Genomic DNA, 20,997 nt, shown 5'->3' with positions numbered 1-20,997 from the left:
AGCTGGAAAATAGACAAAAACTTATCTATGATGGGAAAAATTAGGAAAAATGGTGGTCTCTCAAGACATGGATGAGGGAACCCACTAGGAAGGGGCATAAGGGAACTTTCTGGAGTGATGGTAACTTCTATATCTTGATAGGAGCTGGGGGTTACCGGAGGCATTTGTCAATACGCAGCAAATGTACATACAAGATTTGTACATTTCATTGTAAGTAAATTTGAAATTAAAAAACCCTATAGACAACCCTGTAAACAAACTGAACTCTACTTAATGATATACATGCTGAAGTATTTAGGGGGAAGTGTACTATCTTCAATTTACGATGAAATGTATTAAAAAAAATAAGATAGACTGATGAATGGATAGAGGGATGGACAGATATGTGATAAACCAAATTTAATAAAAGATCAATAGTAGAATCTAGTGGGGGGCATTCAAGTGTTCACTGTAAAACTCTTTCATCTTTGCTCTACTGCTAAAATTTTGTCACAATGTTGGAATAATGTTTTGAAATGTTGGGAAAAAAATTTTAACCTATATTTTAATATACTTAGCCCCAAACCAAACATGTCATTTAAAATTTTTGAAGACAAATCATGCTGTTTCTTACATAATTAATTTAAAGTAGTAAATGATACAGTGTTTATCACTTGTTTACTGGCAAAATTAAAGTTTAATTTACACTTTTTTTTTTTAAAGATTTTATTTTTTTCCTTTTTCTCCTCAAAGCCCCCCGGTACATAGTTGTATATTCTTCGTTGTGGGTCCTTCTAGTTGTGGCATGTGGGACGCTGCCTCAGCTTGGTTGATGAGCAGTGCCATGTCCGCGCCCAGGATTCGAACCAATGAAACACTGGGCCGCCTGCAGTGGAGTGCGCGAACTTAACCACTCGGCCACGGGGCCAGCCCCTAATTTACACTTTTTAAAAGATTGTATTTTAAATACTTTATAATGTATACTACATTTAGATACATTTACATGTATCTAAATAATACATTTAGATAATATACTAAATTAAAAAATACTTTTTACTTTAAGTCATTTTCTTACTTATGCAAAAATTATGAAATCATGAAAAAAATTTCCAAGGCTATTCAAAAATGTTATATTCTAGTTAAAGGGGCTCCATACTCTCATATTGTGTTGATACTGTCTAGAACATTAGTTTTGAGTTGTTACAAATATACCTTTTGTTTAGGCCTTTGATATTTACTTTACAAATTTGTAAACTTCATAAAACTATTTGATCACCTCTTATTCCCATATCTTCCAGCTTTATTTTTTCTCTTCCTAATTGAGTACCTACACCGAGAATGTTTTCAAAACAGATCCCTATTTGACAAACTATCTAAGGCCTTCTGTATCTGAGAATCTTTTTATTGTACTATGTTTTAAATGGCAATTGGACTCTATAAAATTTTCAGTTCAAATTTCTTTTCCTCTAATACTTTTTGCATCAAGTGCTATTATTGAAAAATACAATTTCAATCTGATTTTTTTTTCCTTTAAAGTGATCTTTATCAATCAATGAATCTTTTCTTTCTGGAAGCTTTCTAGAAATCTCTGATTTGCGGCCGGCCCTGTGGCCGAGTGGTTAAGTTTGCGCACTCCGTTGCAGGGCCCCAGTTTCGCTGGTTTGGATCCTGGTGCGGACATGGCACCGCTCATCAGGCCATGCTGAGGTGGGGTCCCACGTGCCACAACTAGAAGGACCCACTACTAAAATATACAACTATGTACTGGGGGGATTTGTGGAGAAAAAGCAGAAAGAAAAAAACAAAAGATTGGCAACAGTTGTTAGCTCAGGTGCCAATGTTCAAAACAAAAAAAGAAATCTTTGGTTTTAATGATAGCAACAGTGCCTCAAAGGAAGAACTGAGGAAAAGCTCAGTTGCCATGACTTGGAAAAGGGCAAGCATGCAAAATGAATGGAATATTCAAACTAGCTCTACATTATTTATGAAATTCATTCCATCACTTAAATTCTATTATTTATCTTTCTTATTGTTGTCTTCTGATCAAAAAAATAACCTATACTTGTGTAAAACAAGTCAAACATTACAAAACCACATGGAAAAGTCTCTTGTAATCCATAGCCCTACGAGCCCTGGCAAAAACAATCACTGTTAACAGTATATATTCCTCCACATTTTTTCTGAGCCTATATAAACACATATATTAGTGTCACTACAAAAATGAGCTAACAAAATGGATATCACTTGACTACTTGTTTTTTTTAACTTTATCTCTTTCTATGTTAATACACAGACTTACTTCATTCTTTAAAAGTTATACAGTAGGTCCATAAATTAACTATTCTTAAATCGGTACCTGATTTTTCCCCAATTTTTCACTTTTTACAAAAATGATACTATGATCATCTATACACATATATTCACCAACTTTTAAAAATGATTTATAGAAAAAATTCCTGTAAGTGAATGTGCTGAACCAAAAGGTAAGAACATCTTAAATGTAAATTCTGTTCTGTTACATACAGTTTTTAAAAGATAAAATCAATTAACTGACTAAAATACAACACTGCACACAATTTAATCACTCAAAAGACAAAGGAATGACAAAGCACTTAATTCTGAACAAGAGGGAAGAACTGGTTCCTGACGTCAAAAAAATGGAAACTTAGGAAAGAAGGGACATCCTAGACTTCATGGTTAAAAAGAGGACTGTCTGGGGGGCTGGCCCCGTGGCCGAGTGGTTACGTTCGCGCGCTCCGCTGCAGGCGGCCCAGTGTTTCGTTGGTTCGAATCCTGGGCGCGGACATGGCACTGCTCATCAAACCACGCTGAGGCAGTGTCCCACATGCCACAGCTAGAGGAACCCACAACGAAGAATACACAACTATGTACCGGGGGGCTTTGGGGAGAAAAGGAAAAAATAAAATCTTTAAAAAAAGAGGACTGTCTGGGCAGGGCAAGTCGGAAATGAGCCCTATAATTTAGGAAAGTGAATTTCAAAAATCCAAAAATTATACATCTGATTCCATAGACGGCAAACCTAAACAGAGACTATGGCTCAAGCTGGACATAGGCTTACAAAATGAAATTCTAACAAAATTAAAAAAATTTTTTTCTAATGCCAAGAAAGAAAAGGAAAGGTTGAACAAACTACAATGGTTATATCTGGCATTCTCCAAGGAGATCAAACATAGTTATTGCATACAAAAATGAGCACATAACTAAGGACGAACAGAGAAAAGTGACATAAAACACTAAGAACAAGGTCAGATGGGTAAAACCTCAAAATGAGCTGACACTACGCTATATTCAGATCCAAGTTATTGGATCAGAACACCTACCTACAAAGAGGAATGTTTCAAACACAAGTTAGGCAACAATTTACAACCAAAACAGTATCTTAGGTGGTAACTGCAAAGCATTTACAGATTGGGATGGTAACCATATTTCTGCATTGAGTCTTAGTTGAAAAAAACAAAAATAAACTCCTAATTTAAAAAGTAAATATACTGCCTTTTTGGGTACACAATCACAACTCAAAGAACCTTGTGGTTATTCATTAAAGCAAAAGAATATACCGGAGTGTGATGGCTCTTGCTACAGGATCATTACTATGAATCACAGAGAAAATTCTCTTCACAAATTCATCCACATTTAGAATCTTCTCCAAATGCTTCTCACTTTGTTGAGTAACTTTGAGAACACAGAGTCTCAGAAAATTGTTTCTATGAAAAACCAGAGAGAAAATAAATTAGAGCACTTGAGGAAAGCAACATTTGATCAGGAATCAAAGCAACATTAATGATATTAAATTTTAGCAATAGGCCAATTTTTTCAATCTTATTATTTGTCTCATTAGTAAGCATTAAGGTCTATACCCGAGGTGAGTCCTAAGCCTAAGCAGTCAGCAATGCCTGCAGTCCTGCACCAAAGGCCCTGCATCAAAATGGCAGTGACATAAAGAGAAGCCCTGGAACTGAACTAAACCTCCTCAATCATATTATAACCAAGGCCAAGAAGTCAGGTGGCCCTCCTCCTCTCTCAAGTTAAGTCTACAACATCTCTTCTCCTTCAAGTCTGATTTGGTGCATGGATAAGCACATGAATGCATGAAGAATGGTGGAAAGAAGTGGGAGAGGGACTGGGGAGGAGAAAAAAAGAAATAGGTATTTATTCAGTGCTTACATGTTTCAGGCACTTCACAGTCAATGTAATCTTATGTTATAAAATAAGCTATTAAATTAAATCAGAAATTTCTCAAAACAGTATGTGCAAAGTCACAGATATTTCCAAAATATACAATAATATATTAAGGTGGTGTTAATGTGATTTATCCTGTTCCCCTCAAAAATAAGTACTCTCTGACTTATACTCTTCATTTTTGCTTAAAATGCCATTAAATGTCACATCAAAAAGCGTTGCAAACTGCCATGTGCATCCCCTAAAATGGTATCTAGCCATGTGGAAGTCCTAAAAGGCAAGAAGAATAAAGACCACAATATAAAACAAAGAACTATGGACAAAGTGCTTTAGGATGCTGAGGCTTTATAAAGACTTACCCAACTCTGAAAACATCAGCTAACTTCAGGAATGCAGAATTGATGAGAATAGGGAATGGATACTTTTGAAAGAGCCTGGGAAAGCGAACAACTGCCTCACACTGTTCACCAAGTTTGCCAGATCTTAAACCTATGGAAAGCATAAAAAAGGGAAGAATACCTTACAAATTTGTGGCTGTAATAAGGCAAAAAGAGCAAACACCAACAAAGTATTACACAGTAAAATTATTTACACAGTAAAATAATGATCATTCTTAACAATTCTTAACAATTAGGTAAAGTACAGTTATAACTCATTATCTTCCTAAAAATAAAAATGGCATATGAAACAGTCATTTGGTAAACTGCCAGTTTTAGATAGAGAATAATGAAAAAGAAACTATTTTTTTAAAAAGGTTGAGTTGATTAAGAATATTCAGGGTCATAAAATAAATCTCAAACAAACTTAAAAGGACTGAAATCATACTATGTGTTCTCTGACGATAATGGAATTAAAATATAAATCAGTAAGAAAAATATCTAGACCATTCCAAAATATTTGGAAATTAAACAACACATTTATAAATAACCCATGGGTGAAAGAAGAAATCAGAAATGATTTAGAAAAATATCTTGAACAGAATGAAAATGAAAGTATAGTCTGTGGGATGTAGCTAATGCAGTGCTTCAAGGAACATTTATAACATTAAATGCTTATATCAGCAAAGAAGAAAGGTCTCAAATCAATGATCTAACAAAGGAGCCAAGATAATGCAGTGTGAAAGGACACTCTTTTTAACAAATGATTCTGGAACAACTGGATATCCATAAGCAAAAAAAAAAGAGAATCCTTAATTTGCACCATATACAAAAACTAACTCAAAATGAACCATCAACCTAAATGTAAGAGCTAAAATTATAAACCGTATAAAAGAAAACATAAAGGAAATCTTTATGAGCTTGAGTTAAGCAAACAATTCTTAGATAAAACACAAAAAGCACAAACTATAAAATAAAAAAGTGATAAGTTGAACTCCATCAAAATTAAAAACTTCAGTGCTCTTCAAAAGATACTGTTAAGACAATGAGAAGACAAGCCACATACTGGAAGAAAATATTTACAGAACATGTATCTGATAAAGGACTTCATCCATAGTTCTTATACCTCAATAATAAGACAACCTAATTTTTTAAATAGGCAAGATTTGAAGAGAAATTTCATTAAAGAGGAAATATGGATAGCAAAATAAGCACATGAACAGATTCTCAACACTGCTAGTCATTAGGCAAATATAAATTAAAAACCACAATAAGACACCACTACACATCCACCAGAATGGCAGAAAAACTTAAAAAGACTGACAATACCAAGTGCTAATGAGAATACGGAGCAACTATAACTCTCATGCATTGCTGGTGGGAATGCAAAACTATACAGTTCTTTGGAAAACAGTTTGGCCTTTTCCTATAAAGGTAAACATACACTTCCTATACACTCAGCAACCCTACTTCTAAATATTTATCCTGGTGATGTCTATACAAAGATCTGCATGCAAAGTCTCAGAGTAGCTTTATCCATAATAGCCCCAAACTGGAAACAACCCAAATGACCATCAACTATTTGTGAATGAATAAACAAATTGTGGTATATCCATACAATGGAGTGCTATACAGCAATAAAAAGGAACCAATTACTGATTCATGCAACAACATGGGTGGATCTCAAAATCATGCTAAGTGAAAGAAGACAGACCCCAAAGACTGTATACTGTATGACTCTATTCTATGATATTCAGAAAAAGGCAAAACTATGGGGACAGAAAACAGATCAATGGTTGCCAGGAGGTGGAAAGAGGGGATTGACTACAAAGGGGCACAAGGAAAGTTTTGGGGCTGAAGGAAATGTTCTATGTCTTGACCGTGGTAGTGGTTTCATATGACTGGATACAGTTGGTGAATTTTACTATATACAAATTATACCTAAATAAATCTAACTTTAAAAATAAAAAACCCACCAACAAACAAAAAGAGTTAATGTTCAATCCTTAAAAAGAATTCACTAAGAATGAATATCTTGGGTGGCCCAGTGGTTAAATTTGCACACTCCGCTTTGACTAATAACAATTTAGCAATAAGCCCAGGCTGAGGCAGTATAGTACCCATCTTGCTTGCTCTAGGCCAATTTCAACTTCAGGATAAGCCAAGCACCTGAAAATGGGCGCCCAGGACAGTCAGATCTTGTTCTGATGGGTTATCCACTTTATTTCTGTTGCTAGCTACAACCAACTTGAGGAAGAATGCCCTATCACAAGACCAATGATCATAAGAATGCCACTGTAAGACCAGAGATTAAGCTGAAGGGATGTGATTGCTGTTTCTAAATTTTACTTTCTATTCTCTTACCAAAGAAACAGAGATCTCTTCCGTTTCAGCACCTGGAGTCAAACAGTGCTTAATTCAGTTGCAACATGTAGGCAGACTAGGGAGAACTAAAATTGGTTGTCTGTAAACTGCTTATTCATTTAAAATTCATTTGAAGCAGTGAAACTCATTATTCTAAACTTATTTTAGCACTTAAAATGTGCAGAACATTTTGCTAGGCTAGTGATCTTCAGCTCTGGTTGATCATCAGAAGCATCTGTGAAACTTTTCAAAAATACCTATGCTATGGTTCCACTCCAAACCTACCAATCTCTGGGCCAGGGGCCCAGGCATCTGTTTAGCTGCTTTGAGAAGGCAGGCACTTAGATCCTCAAGACACCCTCTGCCACTTGTATCTTACTTGTCTAGCGTGACTATACTGAGTTAGAAAACCAGCAGGCTGCTGAATCTGGTCCACAGAATAATTCGATCTTATAAATATAATGTTTTTAAAGCTTTTGAATCCATTGTCAAATTTTAAAAATGAAATGAGATTTCACATAAAACCCAGGATTTCTGGCTTTTTTGAAAAATTTAAAGATCTGAAATGTCACTGAAGGTGGGAGAGTCTTGACCAAAGAAACACTGTAGTATTGCAGGTGTGTTGAAGGCCAGTTTGAGTTTGATATCATTTCTGATAACAGCCACATAGCTTGTTGTATGACTTTTTCCAGCAATTTTTGGCTGCCTTTGGGCACACATGACTAGAATAGAACCTTGGATGAGAATCTAAAGTACTGTTAAGAAAGATAATGAAGTTAATGAAATGAGAGATGATGAAATCTAAGCTGGATAAAGAAGTAAAAACAGGAAGAGACTGATAGGTAAGGAAAAGTAGACAGATACTGAGGTCTGAATGAAAAGAAAGAATAGTTAACAGCAGTTAATCATGATGATGATGATGATGATGATGCATTTGTTGTTAGTGCTGACGATTCCAACTCCTAGTGACCCCATGTACAGCAGAGCAGAACCCTGCCCAGTCTTTTTGCGCCATCCTCTCATCTTCCAGCGCTCTAACAGACAATGCTCCACTGCTATTCATAGGGTTTTCCTGGCCAATTTCTTCAGAAGTGGGTGGCCAGGTCCTTCTTCCAGGTCTGTCTTAGTCTGGAAGCTCTGCTGAAACCTGTCCACCATGGGTGAACTTGCTGGTATTTGAAATATCTGTGGCATAGCTTTCAGCATCACAGCAATGTGCAGCCACCACAGTAGGACAACCAACAGAGGGGGGTTCCCTGACTGGGAAACAAACCCAGGTCATGGCAGTGAGAGCCCTGAATCTTAAGGACTAGATCACCAGGGCTGGCTTGCTGATGCATGTTAAGTGCTTATTCTATGCCAGACACTCTACTAAGCACTTTATATGTATTAAACTCTCACTATAATCATAGAAGTTAGGTACTATTATCCCCATTTTAAAGATGAGGACACAGGCAAAGAACAGTTAAGTAACCTTCCTAAGAAACAACAGCTAATAAATGGCAGAGATGGGATTCATATCCTGGCAACCCTCTGCAGAGCCTCTGCTCCTAAGCATTACGCTAAAACGCACCTCTAGCACGCAACTAGAGGATAGAGGCTAAGATTAAAGAAAGGATATTTGAATTAGTGATTTCAGAGTAGCATAATTCTGAGGGATGACAAATTCCAGGGAATTGAGGAAAAAAACATAAACTACAGTAAACTTGGGGTTTGTGATGTACATTAATCAAACTTTTCCAGGTAGCATGTATCAATCAGAGTTCCGAGCTGCAAGCAACAGAAATTAACTTTGGCTGATGAGGCAGAAAAAGGTGTATTAAAAACCCAATAAACTGTTTCAAGACTAAACGTCTAAGAACACCTAACACCACACTGCCAAACTGATTAGATGAGGAAAACTGTTGTTGCTAGGAAACACCAGATGCTACAATTAGCTCTGCTGTCATTTAGGAATGTTGTAGCCATTGCTGCTGCTACTGTACACTAGGAACATTGATGCTACCAGGGCAGGGAACTGCGAGTGTACTCTTTGACTCTGCCTTCTTGCATCTCTAAATTCCCAAATCACGGAGCCTGGAGGAGGTTTGTCTGATTGGCAGGGCCTAGTTCACACTCCGCACTCTTGCAAGGGAAACTATGAAAGTGAGTTTTTGCTTCCACCTTAGGGAGACAGGGCTCAGGATGTGGGACATTCCTCAAGCACAGGGAGGGTGTTCAAATGATGCTAAGTGACCACCAACAGGACCAATATCCACAACAAAGAACACTGCTAATACACATTACCATACAAGCACATTTTAAGAGAATTCATTATATACACTCCTTGCTTTAGCTAAGGAGTGAGGATGATTCAAAATGGAACCATAACACAACACATATACATCTTAAAATACATTCATTAAAAATAGGGGGAGGGGATGGGGCCGGCCCAGTGGCAGAGCAGTTAAGTTCGGCGCCTGGGGTTCGCCCGTTCAGATCCCATGCACGGCCCTACACACTGCTTATCAAGCCATGCTGTGGCAGGTGTCCCACATATAAAATAGAGGAAGACGGGCACAGATGTTAGCTCAGGGCCAATCTTCCTCAGCAAAAAGTGGAGGATTGGTGGCAGATATTAGCTCGGGGCTAATCTTCCTCAAAAAAAAAAAATTGGTTTAAAAAGGCAGGGAGGGGAGAAAAAATACAAACAGAAGTATAGACCACACATTACAAGGTAACCTAACAACCCAAAGCTTCATAAATTGATAATGGCAAAGTCTCAGTAAGTTATATTTAAAAAGCAGGAATAGAAACCATTGAAATGACTGTGAACTCAACTGATGATGCATTAATAATAAAGCATCCTTCCCTCAAATTTCAAAAATTATCCATAAATGCACATGGTGGGTTGTATGCAATATCATGCAATATGCAAATAGAATACTGATTTAGGATCATGAATTAAGTTTATTTTATGAATGTTGACTTTTAGGAATATTTCGCAACTCACTTTGTAAGTTACAAGACAGTAGCTCTTAGCCGTACATAAAAATGAGTCTAGGAATTTCAGTAAGAACTGGAGAAGGGCCTTGGATTTTTGGATCAGTTCACGGTCCATCAAGGGATCACCAACCAGGCTTTGAGAATCAGTCCTTTCTAATGCTGTTTCTGCCAGCCCCCCACAAGATTAGCACCTGAGCTAACAACTGTTGCCAATCTTCTTTTTTTTGTTTCTTCTTCTCCCCAAGGCGCCCCCCCAGTACATAGTTGTATACTCTAGTTGTGAGTGCCTCTGGTTGTGCTATATAGGACACTGTCTTAGCATGGCCTGATGAGCAGTGCCATGTCTACGCCCAGGATCCGAACCGGCAACCCCCTGGGCCCCTGAAGCAGAGTGCACAAACTTAACCACTCGGCCACGGGGCCGGCCCCTAATGCCGGTTTTTATGTGGCTCTGAGTTGTTAAGACTCTGACCCTAGCCTCAATTCTACCTGATCTTATAGGTCTACTTCTCAATACTGTCAGACCAAGTTTGACCTTGTAGTACAGATTCTCAAGAGAAAGAATTTGACTGACTCAGTGTGGGTCACATGTCCACTTTTGAATCTATCAGTCATAGCATGGAATTTGTCACCTGGTACAAACCTGGCTGCAGAGGCCTCTCTCTTTAGTAGGGGATATGGAGATACAGCCAAGGCCTCATAGTTGTTTATCATAACAACAACTACATCTGTGCCAATCTTGGTCTTATGGGGGACTGGTCTTGGCCACCCCAAGATACGTCTCTTTGGCATGAGGATTATTGGGCTGGTTGCTTTTGATAAACTGGGACAGGGAAGGAGGCTCTGAGGAGTGGAACTTGCTTGCCCTTTGTTAGGAGACATTTTTACACTGTAAAGGAAATCTCTATCTGTAAAGGTGCCTCCTTCTCTGTACCAGGAAGAAGAAAGGGGATGACTTTATCTCTAGAAACTCTTAATCAATACCAAAGGCAAGGACTTAAATCCGCATAATAATCTTACTCCTGTTTCTGGTAACCTCCTGTAACTGACTCCCCCCCACCCCCAACATCCTCCTTTGTCGTTAGCTGAGATGATACTTAAGGTGGGGGCTTCAGCCATTTTGGCGAGTTGCTCAGCTTGCCTGACCTCTCCCATGTATACATGTTACAAAGCTTTGTTTAATTTTCTCCTGCTATTCTGTCTCATGTGAATTTACTTCATTCTCCAGCCAGACGAACCCAGAGAGGGTAGAGGAAATGTCTTCCTCCGCTACAGTCTCTTGCAGTCTGAGAATTCATATATTTGGAACATAGATGAGGTGATGGCACATGAAGGGAAAATTAGGGAGAATGAATAGATGTCCTGATTTATATCAATTTTCTATTTCATAATTACATTTTTCATTGAGCACACCATCAAGTTTTTCACACAATATTAAGTTCACCAACATCTTGAGTAGCAATTCCACTCCCTAAATTTCCTCCCTTCCCACGGCCCAGCTGCAAGGGGAACCACTCTCTTCCCCATCGCTCTCTCCCCTCATCCTTTCCAAGGCTAACCTCACAGACAGCAGATAGGCTGAGTGATGTCACTTAAGGGAGACTCTCTCTTTTCCACTCAAAGTGAAGGAGGTCTTGCATAAGTTTCCCTAAATCATCAGGACAATTTCCCTGTAAGCTGACCTAAAAATCTTTAGACTTACTATGCAGAAGTTAGATCAATGAAAAAGTTACAGTAATAGAGTAATTTATGTGAGATATGTCTTTTATAATGCCTATATTACAGTAATGATTATCCACATTATGAATGTGTCAGATAAATGTAAGTTGTACTTGATTATGATACTTAACTCTGCTTATATATGCTGAGTCTTCACAGAAACTCACTCGACATGGTTATCAGATTAAAACTTTAAAAAAGGGACAGATAGAAAGATCTGTACATAGCAGCGAGAGTGGTCTTTAAAAATGTAAACCAATCCACATCAGTCCTCTGCCTAAAAATTTTCAATGCCTTCCCAATGCACTCTGCATAAATTCCAAACTTCTCGTCCTGACTGACAAGGCCATATCAGATCTAGCCCTGTCTGTCTCCCCAGATTAGAGAGCAAGCTTCTTAAAGCTTTTTGTTCACTAATATAGCCCAAGTCTGAGTAAAATGCCTAACACAATGGAGGTGATCAGTAAATATTTGTTGAATTAATGAATGGCTATCACATGAATGATGTGTTACTAACTACATCCTGGAGTGAGCTTCAAAATAGCATCCATCTATTCCTAGAGAGATTAGAAATGAGTAGCTTACTGCCATGCTTGCTCAAAAAGCTCAGAACAAAGTGCAACAGGTTATAAATATATAAAAGCTTGTAAATGGCAGCATTTCCCAAGTCTGTTTCTTAGGACACTAGTGCCACAAGATATTTCTTTATAATGGAGTTCAATTGTGACATCTGTCTACCTAACTGCCTACTTAACATGTCTAAGAGACATCTCAAATTTAATAGTCCCGAATTGATTTGATTTTCATTCACTCAGTAAAAGGTAATATATGTACTTGCAGTAGCTCAGACCAAAAACCTCTAAGTTTTCCTCACCTCTTACTCTCACATTCTTATCCAATTCATTAGCTAATCTTGTTCTACCGTCAAAATATATCCAGAATCTCAGCACTTCACTCAGCTTCACTGTAACCACTCTGGCCCAAGCCACTATTTTCTTTTCCCTGGATTGTTAAAACTGCCTTCTCATTAACCTCCCTCCTTTTACCCTGACCCTCCCTCTTCGGTCTGCTCTCCACACAGTAACCAGACTGATCCTTCTCAAAGATAAGTCAGATCATGCCACACTTCTGCTGAAAATCCTCTGTGATTTCCCATCTCCTTCAGAATTAAAGTCAGCCTTTTCAATGACTTGCACTGCCCTGCATGAACTGGCCTCTGATTTTCTTTCTATCTTCACTGCCTATCATACTGCTCCAGATATATCATGCAAAGCAAGCTCCTATCTCAGGGCCTTTGCACTTGCTGTTCCTGTATTTGATCAATGAGACCTCTCCTGACTATCCTATATAAAGTAACAAACCAATCCCAACCCCACACGCAGTTTTCTCCAGCCCCCTTCATTTGTTTCATTTCTCTTTAAAACATGTATCACGATCTGTGACAACATATGCTTACTATATTTATTGTCTGTTTTCTCTGTCTAGAATATAAACTCTATAAGGATGCAGGCTTTGTTTTGTTTCGCTGCTGTTTCTCTAGTACAAAGCCTGATCAAATAAGCCACGTGTGTGAGTGTCTGAGTGTCTGCCTGTGTTGGGGAGGGAGGGAGAAGGGCTATGAGGGGAGAAAGTCCTATTAAAATACTTTGGGGGGCCAGCCCAGTGGCACAGTGGTTAAGATCACATGTTCTGCTTCAGCAGCCCAGGGTTCACTGGTTCGGATCCAGTGTACGGACATGGCACCACTTGGCAAGCCATGCTGTGGCAGGCGCCCCACATATACAGTAGAGGAAGATGGGCAGGGATGTCAGCTCAGGGCCCGTCTTCCTCAGCAAAAAGAAGAGGATTGGAAGCAGATGCTAGCGCAGGGCTAATCTTCCTCAAAAAACACCAAAAAACAAAAAACTTCGGAAACAGTATTCCTTGGCGTGTACTTTGAGAAACTCTGGTCTGTAAGTTTTGGAACTAAAAGAAAGCTGTAATTTACAGCCTTCTGACCCTCTGACTTTTGGCTCATAAAACAGAAATACTTTAACAGGTAAAGGATGAAATGACTCAATATTTAAAATACTAAACTATATTCTAATGAAACTGGCTATTTCCATAATCTAATTTCTTAACAGATTTAAAAGGTATGGCATGGTGAGGTGAAAAACAACAAAAGTTTTACTCTGCTCTTGTCCAAATTATCTTTCTGAGCCTGACACTCATCTGTAAAATACTCACCCAGGGCATTGTTGGCAAGATTGAACACGATCACTTACTTAGTATGTAGGACTGACACACGGTTTACAGTTAAACACTCAATAGCCACCCATTTACTTTTTATAGATATGAAATATTTCTATTTCAACTTGTAAGAATGAAAAATTGTTATATTTTTTCTTACCATAACTGCAAATTTTTAGGAATTAAACAATTCTAGATTTCTAATTTCTTCAGAATCTCATCTTGATCTCTGTTCTACAACCACTGTCCTATTGTCATTGCGAGATGAGCCCACCTCACCAGATAGGTGAAGTGTGCTCCCATCCCATCAGATGGGAGCAGAGTGGTGGAAAATGTCTTTAGAATTGGTATGGATATCAGATATCTGGACCTGCAACTTTCACTGGGGAATAAGGAAGGAATTATCAGAATGGGGAGGAGAAGATAATGTAGCGTTTAAAAAACACATTTAATGTCACAATTTTATATTTCTGAGGGGAAAAGCCCTAGAGCTTTCAGAAGAGAAAGCAAACCTCACCATCATTTTCTTGGTGGATGGGGATGCACTAAAGAAACTGTGATTCAACCAAAGGATTATATCATTGGACTGTTGTCACATTTTTGTGTTGATCAAAAGGAGTTAAAAGTTTTTTAAAAAGTCTAAGAAACCTTTATCTAGACCAACCCACTAGAAATGTTTACAGGTTAAAAAGCAAACAAGTCAGAACCACAGAGTCCCAAGAAAGTTAATACAATGTCCAACTCAGAGAGCTGGGAAGTGACTCAAAGTCAAATTAGATCTTTCTAACCTCTAATTCAGTACTCAATACATCATACACTGGCCATGGTTAAGCAAGAATTAACTGCATACCAATTGACAAAATGTTGCCCCCGTTCAATAAAAACCACTCAAGTACACTGAAACAAAGGTTACATTTTAACACTCAAGTTCTTTACTGACAAGTATCTGCCCTTGCCTCCCCATCCCTGCATCTTAGAAAGAAGGCCTATCTCTTTAGCATTTAATAAGTGCTTCTTTTGCATACCATTATATCACTTAAAATTTATAACAGTCTCGTCAGCTCAATAGTATTGTACCCACTTTGCAGACAAAAAATCGAGATTAAGAGAAGTCAGGTGAGCTGTTCACGATCATAAAATGAGCGGAAGTGGAATTCAACTCAGTCTAACTCCAAACCTCCTCCAACTCACTAAGCGGCGCCCCCAGCACCACCCCTCCCCGGCCCCGTGAGGAAACAAAACTCGTGGAATTTGGCTGCAGAGAAGCAGCAGGGGCTATGCTTTTCCGATGGTCTTGGCCGTACATAATCTGCCTAATAACCTGCAGGTAACAGAGTTACAAAATCAAATGAATCGCTACACCAGTGCAAGATTATTATTTAGCACCCTTGGCGAACAGTTGGTCTCAACTGAACGTACTGAAAAATAATTTCACAATTTCAATGGAGCATTTTTAGAAACTGCTTGGAAAACCGGGAGACTGTGCCCTCAAGCGGTCAAAACCGGCCCACCAATGGAGCTCGCTGCTTGTTCAACTGGTGCAAGGCCAATCCAACGACGCTGCAACTCTCCTGCAATTTCCCCAAGCTGCAAAAGCTCCGGACCCACCAAGAACGCAGGCACCCGGCCCCGCCCAGGGAAGCTATGCGCATGCGCCTTCCCGGACTCTCCAGAGGCTACCACCGCCTGGTGGCGCCACTTCCCCCCACGCCCGTTTCACCGGCTCAGCCCGCTCTTTCGAATACCTTTGTCTAATTCCATAAGGGCAGAGTTAGCATCCAGCTCCTGTTCGCCATAGCCGGCATCTGCCAAGAAAGACTTAGTTGAGTTTGACGCCATGACCCGAATAGTTACTCGACTAGCCTATTCAGAAAGATTGCAAACTCTGCCCCAGCACCGCCATCTTCTTCCACCACCTTCTCGCGGATTTTTCCTCCGCGCTCTGTCAAGTCGTGGTACGCATGCGCCCTGGTCACCCCGCCGTTCGCCAGCGCCTCGGCGGGCCCCCGCGCAGGCGCTCAGGGAGCTCGTGAACTCCAGGTTCCCGCGGCTGGGAGAAAAGGAGGCGGGGATTCGAGGGGGGAAGTGACTTGGAGGCGCCCGGACGCCACGGCGGGAGCCAATCAGAGGGCGTGACGTCAGTTTGGCGGGGAGTTTGGTGGCCGGGGCTTACAGTGGCGGGAGTTGGAGGCAATAACGAATCGTGTTCTGAAGAGCGCAAGCTACGCTTTCTGCCGAACCTGGGGGCATTTCCACGGCTCTTCCCTCAGTTGAGTCTTCTCTTCCGGCCCAGATGCTCTTCAATTCGGTGCTCCGCCAGCCCCAGTTTGGCGTCCCGAAAAATGGTGAGTAACGGCCATAACTGCTGCTTGTTGCTGGCGGGATTCACCTCCCCCGAACAACACCTCGGACCAAGGCCGACTCCGCTTCAGTTTCCCAGCCCCCGGGGCCCTTCTCCCACGGCCAGAATGAGTTCGCGTTCGCAAGAACTACTCAAGAAAGCTGCATTTTCGTGCCCTTGGGACACTTTTAATCGTAATCGGGAGTTTTTAAATCGGAATGTAGGCTGACGGAGGGAGGGACGTTGAACTGACTGGCCTCCTTTACGGCTGATGTCCGCGTTGCACATTAACTGGAAAACGCGTGCGTTTTTGTGTGGATGTGGTTCTCTCGACAGTCTGGTGAGATCGTCAAGACTCGTATTCCTCGATTAATTCATTCATTTGTTGCAGAATCTTAGTGAGCCCTACTATTTGCTGTAAACACCCGTGAATAGGACCCGCTCGCTGTTAAGGAACTCAGTCAAGCAGAGAACACGAGCTTCTAGCGTGGTCAACATTTTTTTTTCCCCTTGATTACTCCATGGGCATAAAAATTCGAAATTAATAGCGTGAAAAATACCCATAACCACATCCCCCAGAGATGACCCCTGTTAACGGATTGAAGTATATTATTCCAAATGTTTTTCAATGCCAGAGGTAATCTGTATTGTTCTTTACAGAAATGGGATCAAAATGTTTTGTTTGTCACTTTAACGGGGTAACTTGGACCTATTTCCGTGTTCGGATGTGGAAATCCGACTTATTCGCTACAGTTCTTGGGGTTCCTAAGGTTAAAACATTCGCAGTAGGAGTTTTAAGCTTAGGTTTGGGTGTCATCAACCTGAAACTTTTTAAGTTTCTGATAAGGGGGTTACTACCCAGATTAAGCTTGGTTAGAAATGAAATCTCATGCATTTAAAGATGTCCTAGGTCTTCTCTCCCTTTGAAACCACGTGGAAAACAAAAAGAAAAGAATCTGAGAAGGGAACTTTTTATATTTAATCCATGAGTCTAGGAAAAGGATATTGAGAAGGAGGTTGAAGAGTAGCCCCTCAACTTCCTGCCCCCAGTCTAAAATGTTATACCATCTTTACCTACTTCTCTCTTAGATAATCTTTCAAATCATATTCTAAATGCCCCTCTTTCTGTCTCTCCTGGGACCCCTTGCTTGAGTAACTTCTCTATCCTCTGGGTCATGAGTGGCAGTACTGCTCAGTGGTTAAGAGCTCTGTCTTTGGAGTTAAACTGCCTGAGTTTTAATTCCAGCTCCACTCCTTGCTATCTGTGTGACGTGGGGCAAACTGTTTAGCCTCTGTTTTGTGACAGATTTTCTCCTAATTCTCCAATCTGTCCGTCTGCTTCTTCCCTCTCTGCTCGTTCGTTGTTAAGCGTTAGACACTGAAATTCTTTCATTCTTATGTATTGTGCACTGAACTTTATAGGACCTTCTCCTTGCCCCTTCCATGTTGGTGTTCCATCCCAGGTCCTTTTCTCTTCCTACTCCCATGGATCATCATAGCCGGAACCAGGGCTTCTTCCACTCCTACCTGTAACCTTGCATTCCGTGTACTTTATATCCATTCCTATAAAAGTTTTATGAGTGTCTTTACCCAGATGCTCAGTTCCACAAGCATCTCAAACTTACGTACCCCAAAGCAAACTCACTTTTCCCCCGTACCTGCTATATTACTTACTTTAGGGAGTGGTCCTATTCTTATAAACTAGTTTTCCCAGCCAGAAATCTGAGAGTCAATCAAAATTCCTTCATTCTCCTCAAGATACACATTTAGAAATTTCCATTAAAATCTCTTGAATCCATCCTCCTGTATTCCCACTGATGTTGCCTCTTCATCATATCTTGGATCTGTTCTATGCTTACCATTCCATTTCTCTGAGTTGGGCCCTAATACCTTATTGTCTGGATTATGTCTCCCAATTGGCCTATTAGTTTCCCTCTCTCCAGTTTATTCTCCATATTCCTGCCAATGATCTTTCTAAAATGGAAATCTGATTACTCTTCTGTGTGTTTTTAAATTGGCTTTTAAAAGTTTTTATCGTAAGTTTAAACAGATGCAAAGGATCTAATTTCTGGCCATCATGTGGATATTGGCATTTTAAAATAAAAATGCTATGTCCCTCTTTAAAATGTGTCTAATAGAAATACTTTAGTGAGTTGATACTCACATGAATCCTTTTTTTAAAATATGAGCAAACTCTTTAACTGCTAGATAGTCTATGTAGTTGCTTTTTCCCCCTGATTGTATTACCACTTTATTTCTCCCACAGAATTTTTCCAAAGGTAATTTGATTATAGATTACCTTCAAAAATTATTTTATTTATCACTGTATCATTCTCCTCTGTGTAAAAAAATACATTTAAGTTGAAATTTTCTGTGATCTTAAGGCTCCAAGTGTTAAAAGTTTCTTCTGGATTGAAATATCACAATTATTAGTAGTATGCAATTGATAAAAACAAGGTAGGTTAATAATTTTGATAATTATTAAGCAAAAAGTAAAATTTTATTGGAAGTATGTATTCATTTCTTTTAAGGAGATGAAATTGGGTGTTTATAATGCCTTTATTAAAGCAATTATCCAATTGTCTCTTAGTTGGGATCCCGGAAGTTTTTATATCTTCAGTGAAGGCAAAGTGCAAGATTGGGATATATCTTTTGAAAAATAGGAGAAAGGCACTGATGAAGGGAGACAGGAAAAAGAGAGCTACAGCCTTCTCAGAAAGATCAATTTTAGAAATGCATATATATGGAAGTTGAGTATCTGTAAATTGGTTCTTTGAAAACTCTCATGTCCTCAGCTACCCCTTGAAAAATCTGCGTGTAACCCGAGGGGCTTAAGTTGTATAATGAGGAAAGAATAGGCTTTTCCAAATGAGTGTCGTTGCGGGCAGCATTACAAGTTCTTGTTGGGAAAAGCATAGCACCATAAGGATCCAAAAGTAGTTTAAGGAGCTGGTCCATGAAGCGTGTGTTGTGGGGACCGCAGAAATGGAGGGGCAGATAGGGACTCATGACTAAGCCATGTTAGGCCATGTGTTGGTGTGGGATATTAGTCTGTAGGCAACGAGTCCGAGTTGAGGGAGTCACTGTTTACTTATAAAGAGTTAGGTCTCCAGAGCATATGATCTTCAGTTCCACCTAAATTGTTCAAGATTCAGTCCCTTTGAATTCCTGTGTTGCAGTCATTAAATTTTTTTAAAATCCCAAACTACAAGTGTATATTTACATAACTTTAGAGCAGAGGCTTTGTTTTTTAAATCATTCTGTAGATGGATGTTTGTGAACTCTACAACATAACTAATTGTATTCTTTTAATGGTCTTTAATGGCTTGTTTACAGTGATATCTGACCTAGAGGTAATACCGCCCAGGAATAATTACTAAATCTGAATTAAATTTCTTTGCCTCCTTTGTACTGATTCCTTCGAGTTATCTCTATGAACATCCAAAACTAGATTTGTCTGAGGTTCTGTCAGACTAAGGTATTTCTCCAAATAGTATTTTTAATGAAAAGTGAGAATTAAAAGTACCCCAAAGTGTGTTTGTTAATTATTTAGACAGCTCTCAATAAATTGTAGCTTCATTGTTTCCTCCAATGCCTAATAAACATTTGGTTCTCAGTAACTATTTATTGAATGAATGTTGCTCATACATTTTTAAAATATGGTGACCCACATATCAAAATGATAAAACAAATCTTTGAAGATGGTTTACTATTTAGGACCATAGTACACCTTAGGTCTCTGACCCAAGCAGAATAAACTTTCCCTCCACCCTGAATTTCTTCCTCTCTCTTGTATATTTATTGAAAACTTACTAGTCTTTCAAGACTTAGTTTGATTTCACCTCCTCTAGAGACTTCCCTGAGCCTACTACTACTACTAGCCAGGGCTAACTAATTGTACTGTTGCAGTATGTACATAAAGCTTTACTTTAAAATTGCTCTAATATACTTTAAGATACTATGACTTGTTGCTATTAACATTTTAGAATCCTAGAATTTTGGCACTGGAAAGGAAAGAGGAAGTGAAATTAGTATATTGTGAGTATGTTAGTGGCTACAGTAGGCACATTGATGTACAGTATTTCCTTTGACTCTTTGCCCATTGGATTATGTCTGATGTTGCTAGTAACTTAAGAGTTTGCAGTCATGTTGAATTAGAAACTCTAAAAACATAAAATTTTAATTGAAGAGAATGGCAGTTTTAATGGTTATGGTAGTCTTTGTGGTTGTCACCAAAGTGTGGGAGAAGGGGTAGAATTTTTTTAATGTGCCAAGTCCACTTGTTTCTTGCAGTCTCAAGTACACTAGTAAGAGTCTTCATGTAAGATGGTAGGCCCAAACCTATACCTCACCAGAAGTTGGGAGTGCTCTTTCATTTCTTCCTTAGGAAAATACCAGAAACTGTATTCCAGAGGACCATGAATAGTGAATGGATTTCTATTAAGTATATAAAGCTTTTTAAAACAAATATTTACCTCCATTTGTGAAAAGTACTGAAATATAGTGATACTGGAATTCTATAAGGAATTGTGTCTTATTTTAGGATGGTCTTCACAATACCCTCTACAATCCCTTCTAACTGGTTATCAGTGCAACAATAATGATGAGCACACTTCTTATGGAGAAACGGGGGTCCCAGTTCCTCCTTTTGGATGCACCTTCTCTTCTGGTAAGAGAATTACTATCTAAGCTAGGCTTGGTCAGAAATGAGCTATTTCACAATTATGGGAAAAATATACTGAGGTGTCTCCCTTTCAAGAAAATGTAAGTTAGATAGATGGTAGAGTTTTTCTAATTGTTCTC

At 39.1% G+C, this 20,997-nt stretch overlaps 2 protein-coding genes across 5 annotated transcripts in view; one reads left to right on the top strand and one right to left on the bottom strand.

The window, feature by feature from the left end:
• The window catches only part of INTS7 (integrator complex subunit 7), a 90,904-nt gene extending 74,987 nt beyond the window's left edge, over window positions 1–15,917 (bottom strand). The window contains exons 1-3 of the mRNA XM_001489352.7: window positions 15,599–15,917; window positions 4,539–4,668; window positions 3,558–3,704 (exon numbers count right to left, since the gene is read on the bottom strand). Coding sequence (XP_001489402.1) covers window positions 3,558–3,704; window positions 4,539–4,668; window positions 15,599–15,692 — 371 coding nt within the window. The 5' untranslated portion in view covers window positions 15,693–15,917. The remainder of the gene's footprint in view (window positions 1–3,557; window positions 3,705–4,538; window positions 4,669–15,598) is intronic.
• Window positions 15,746–20,997, top strand: part of DTL (denticleless E3 ubiquitin protein ligase homolog) — an 84,733-nt gene continuing 79,481 nt past the window's right edge. For all 4 annotated transcript variants that reach the window (XR_011438513.1, XR_011438514.1, XM_070266725.1 and 1 more), the window contains exons 1-2: window positions 15,746–16,198; window positions 20,738–20,863. Coding sequence is in view for 2 of the 4 variants with exons in the window: in XM_070266725.1 (XP_070122826.1) it covers window positions 16,147–16,198; window positions 20,738–20,863 (178 nt within the window). In the remaining 2 variants the exon portion in view is untranslated. The remainder of the gene's footprint in view (window positions 16,199–20,737; window positions 20,864–20,997) is intronic.

This window comes from Equus caballus, chromosome 5 (genome assembly GCF_041296265.1).
Source record: "Equus caballus isolate H_3958 breed thoroughbred chromosome 5, TB-T2T, whole genome shotgun sequence".
Lineage (NCBI taxonomy): Eukaryota > Metazoa > Chordata > Mammalia > Perissodactyla > Equidae > Equus > Equus caballus.
This window is presented reverse-complemented; position numbering and strand designations above follow the sequence as displayed.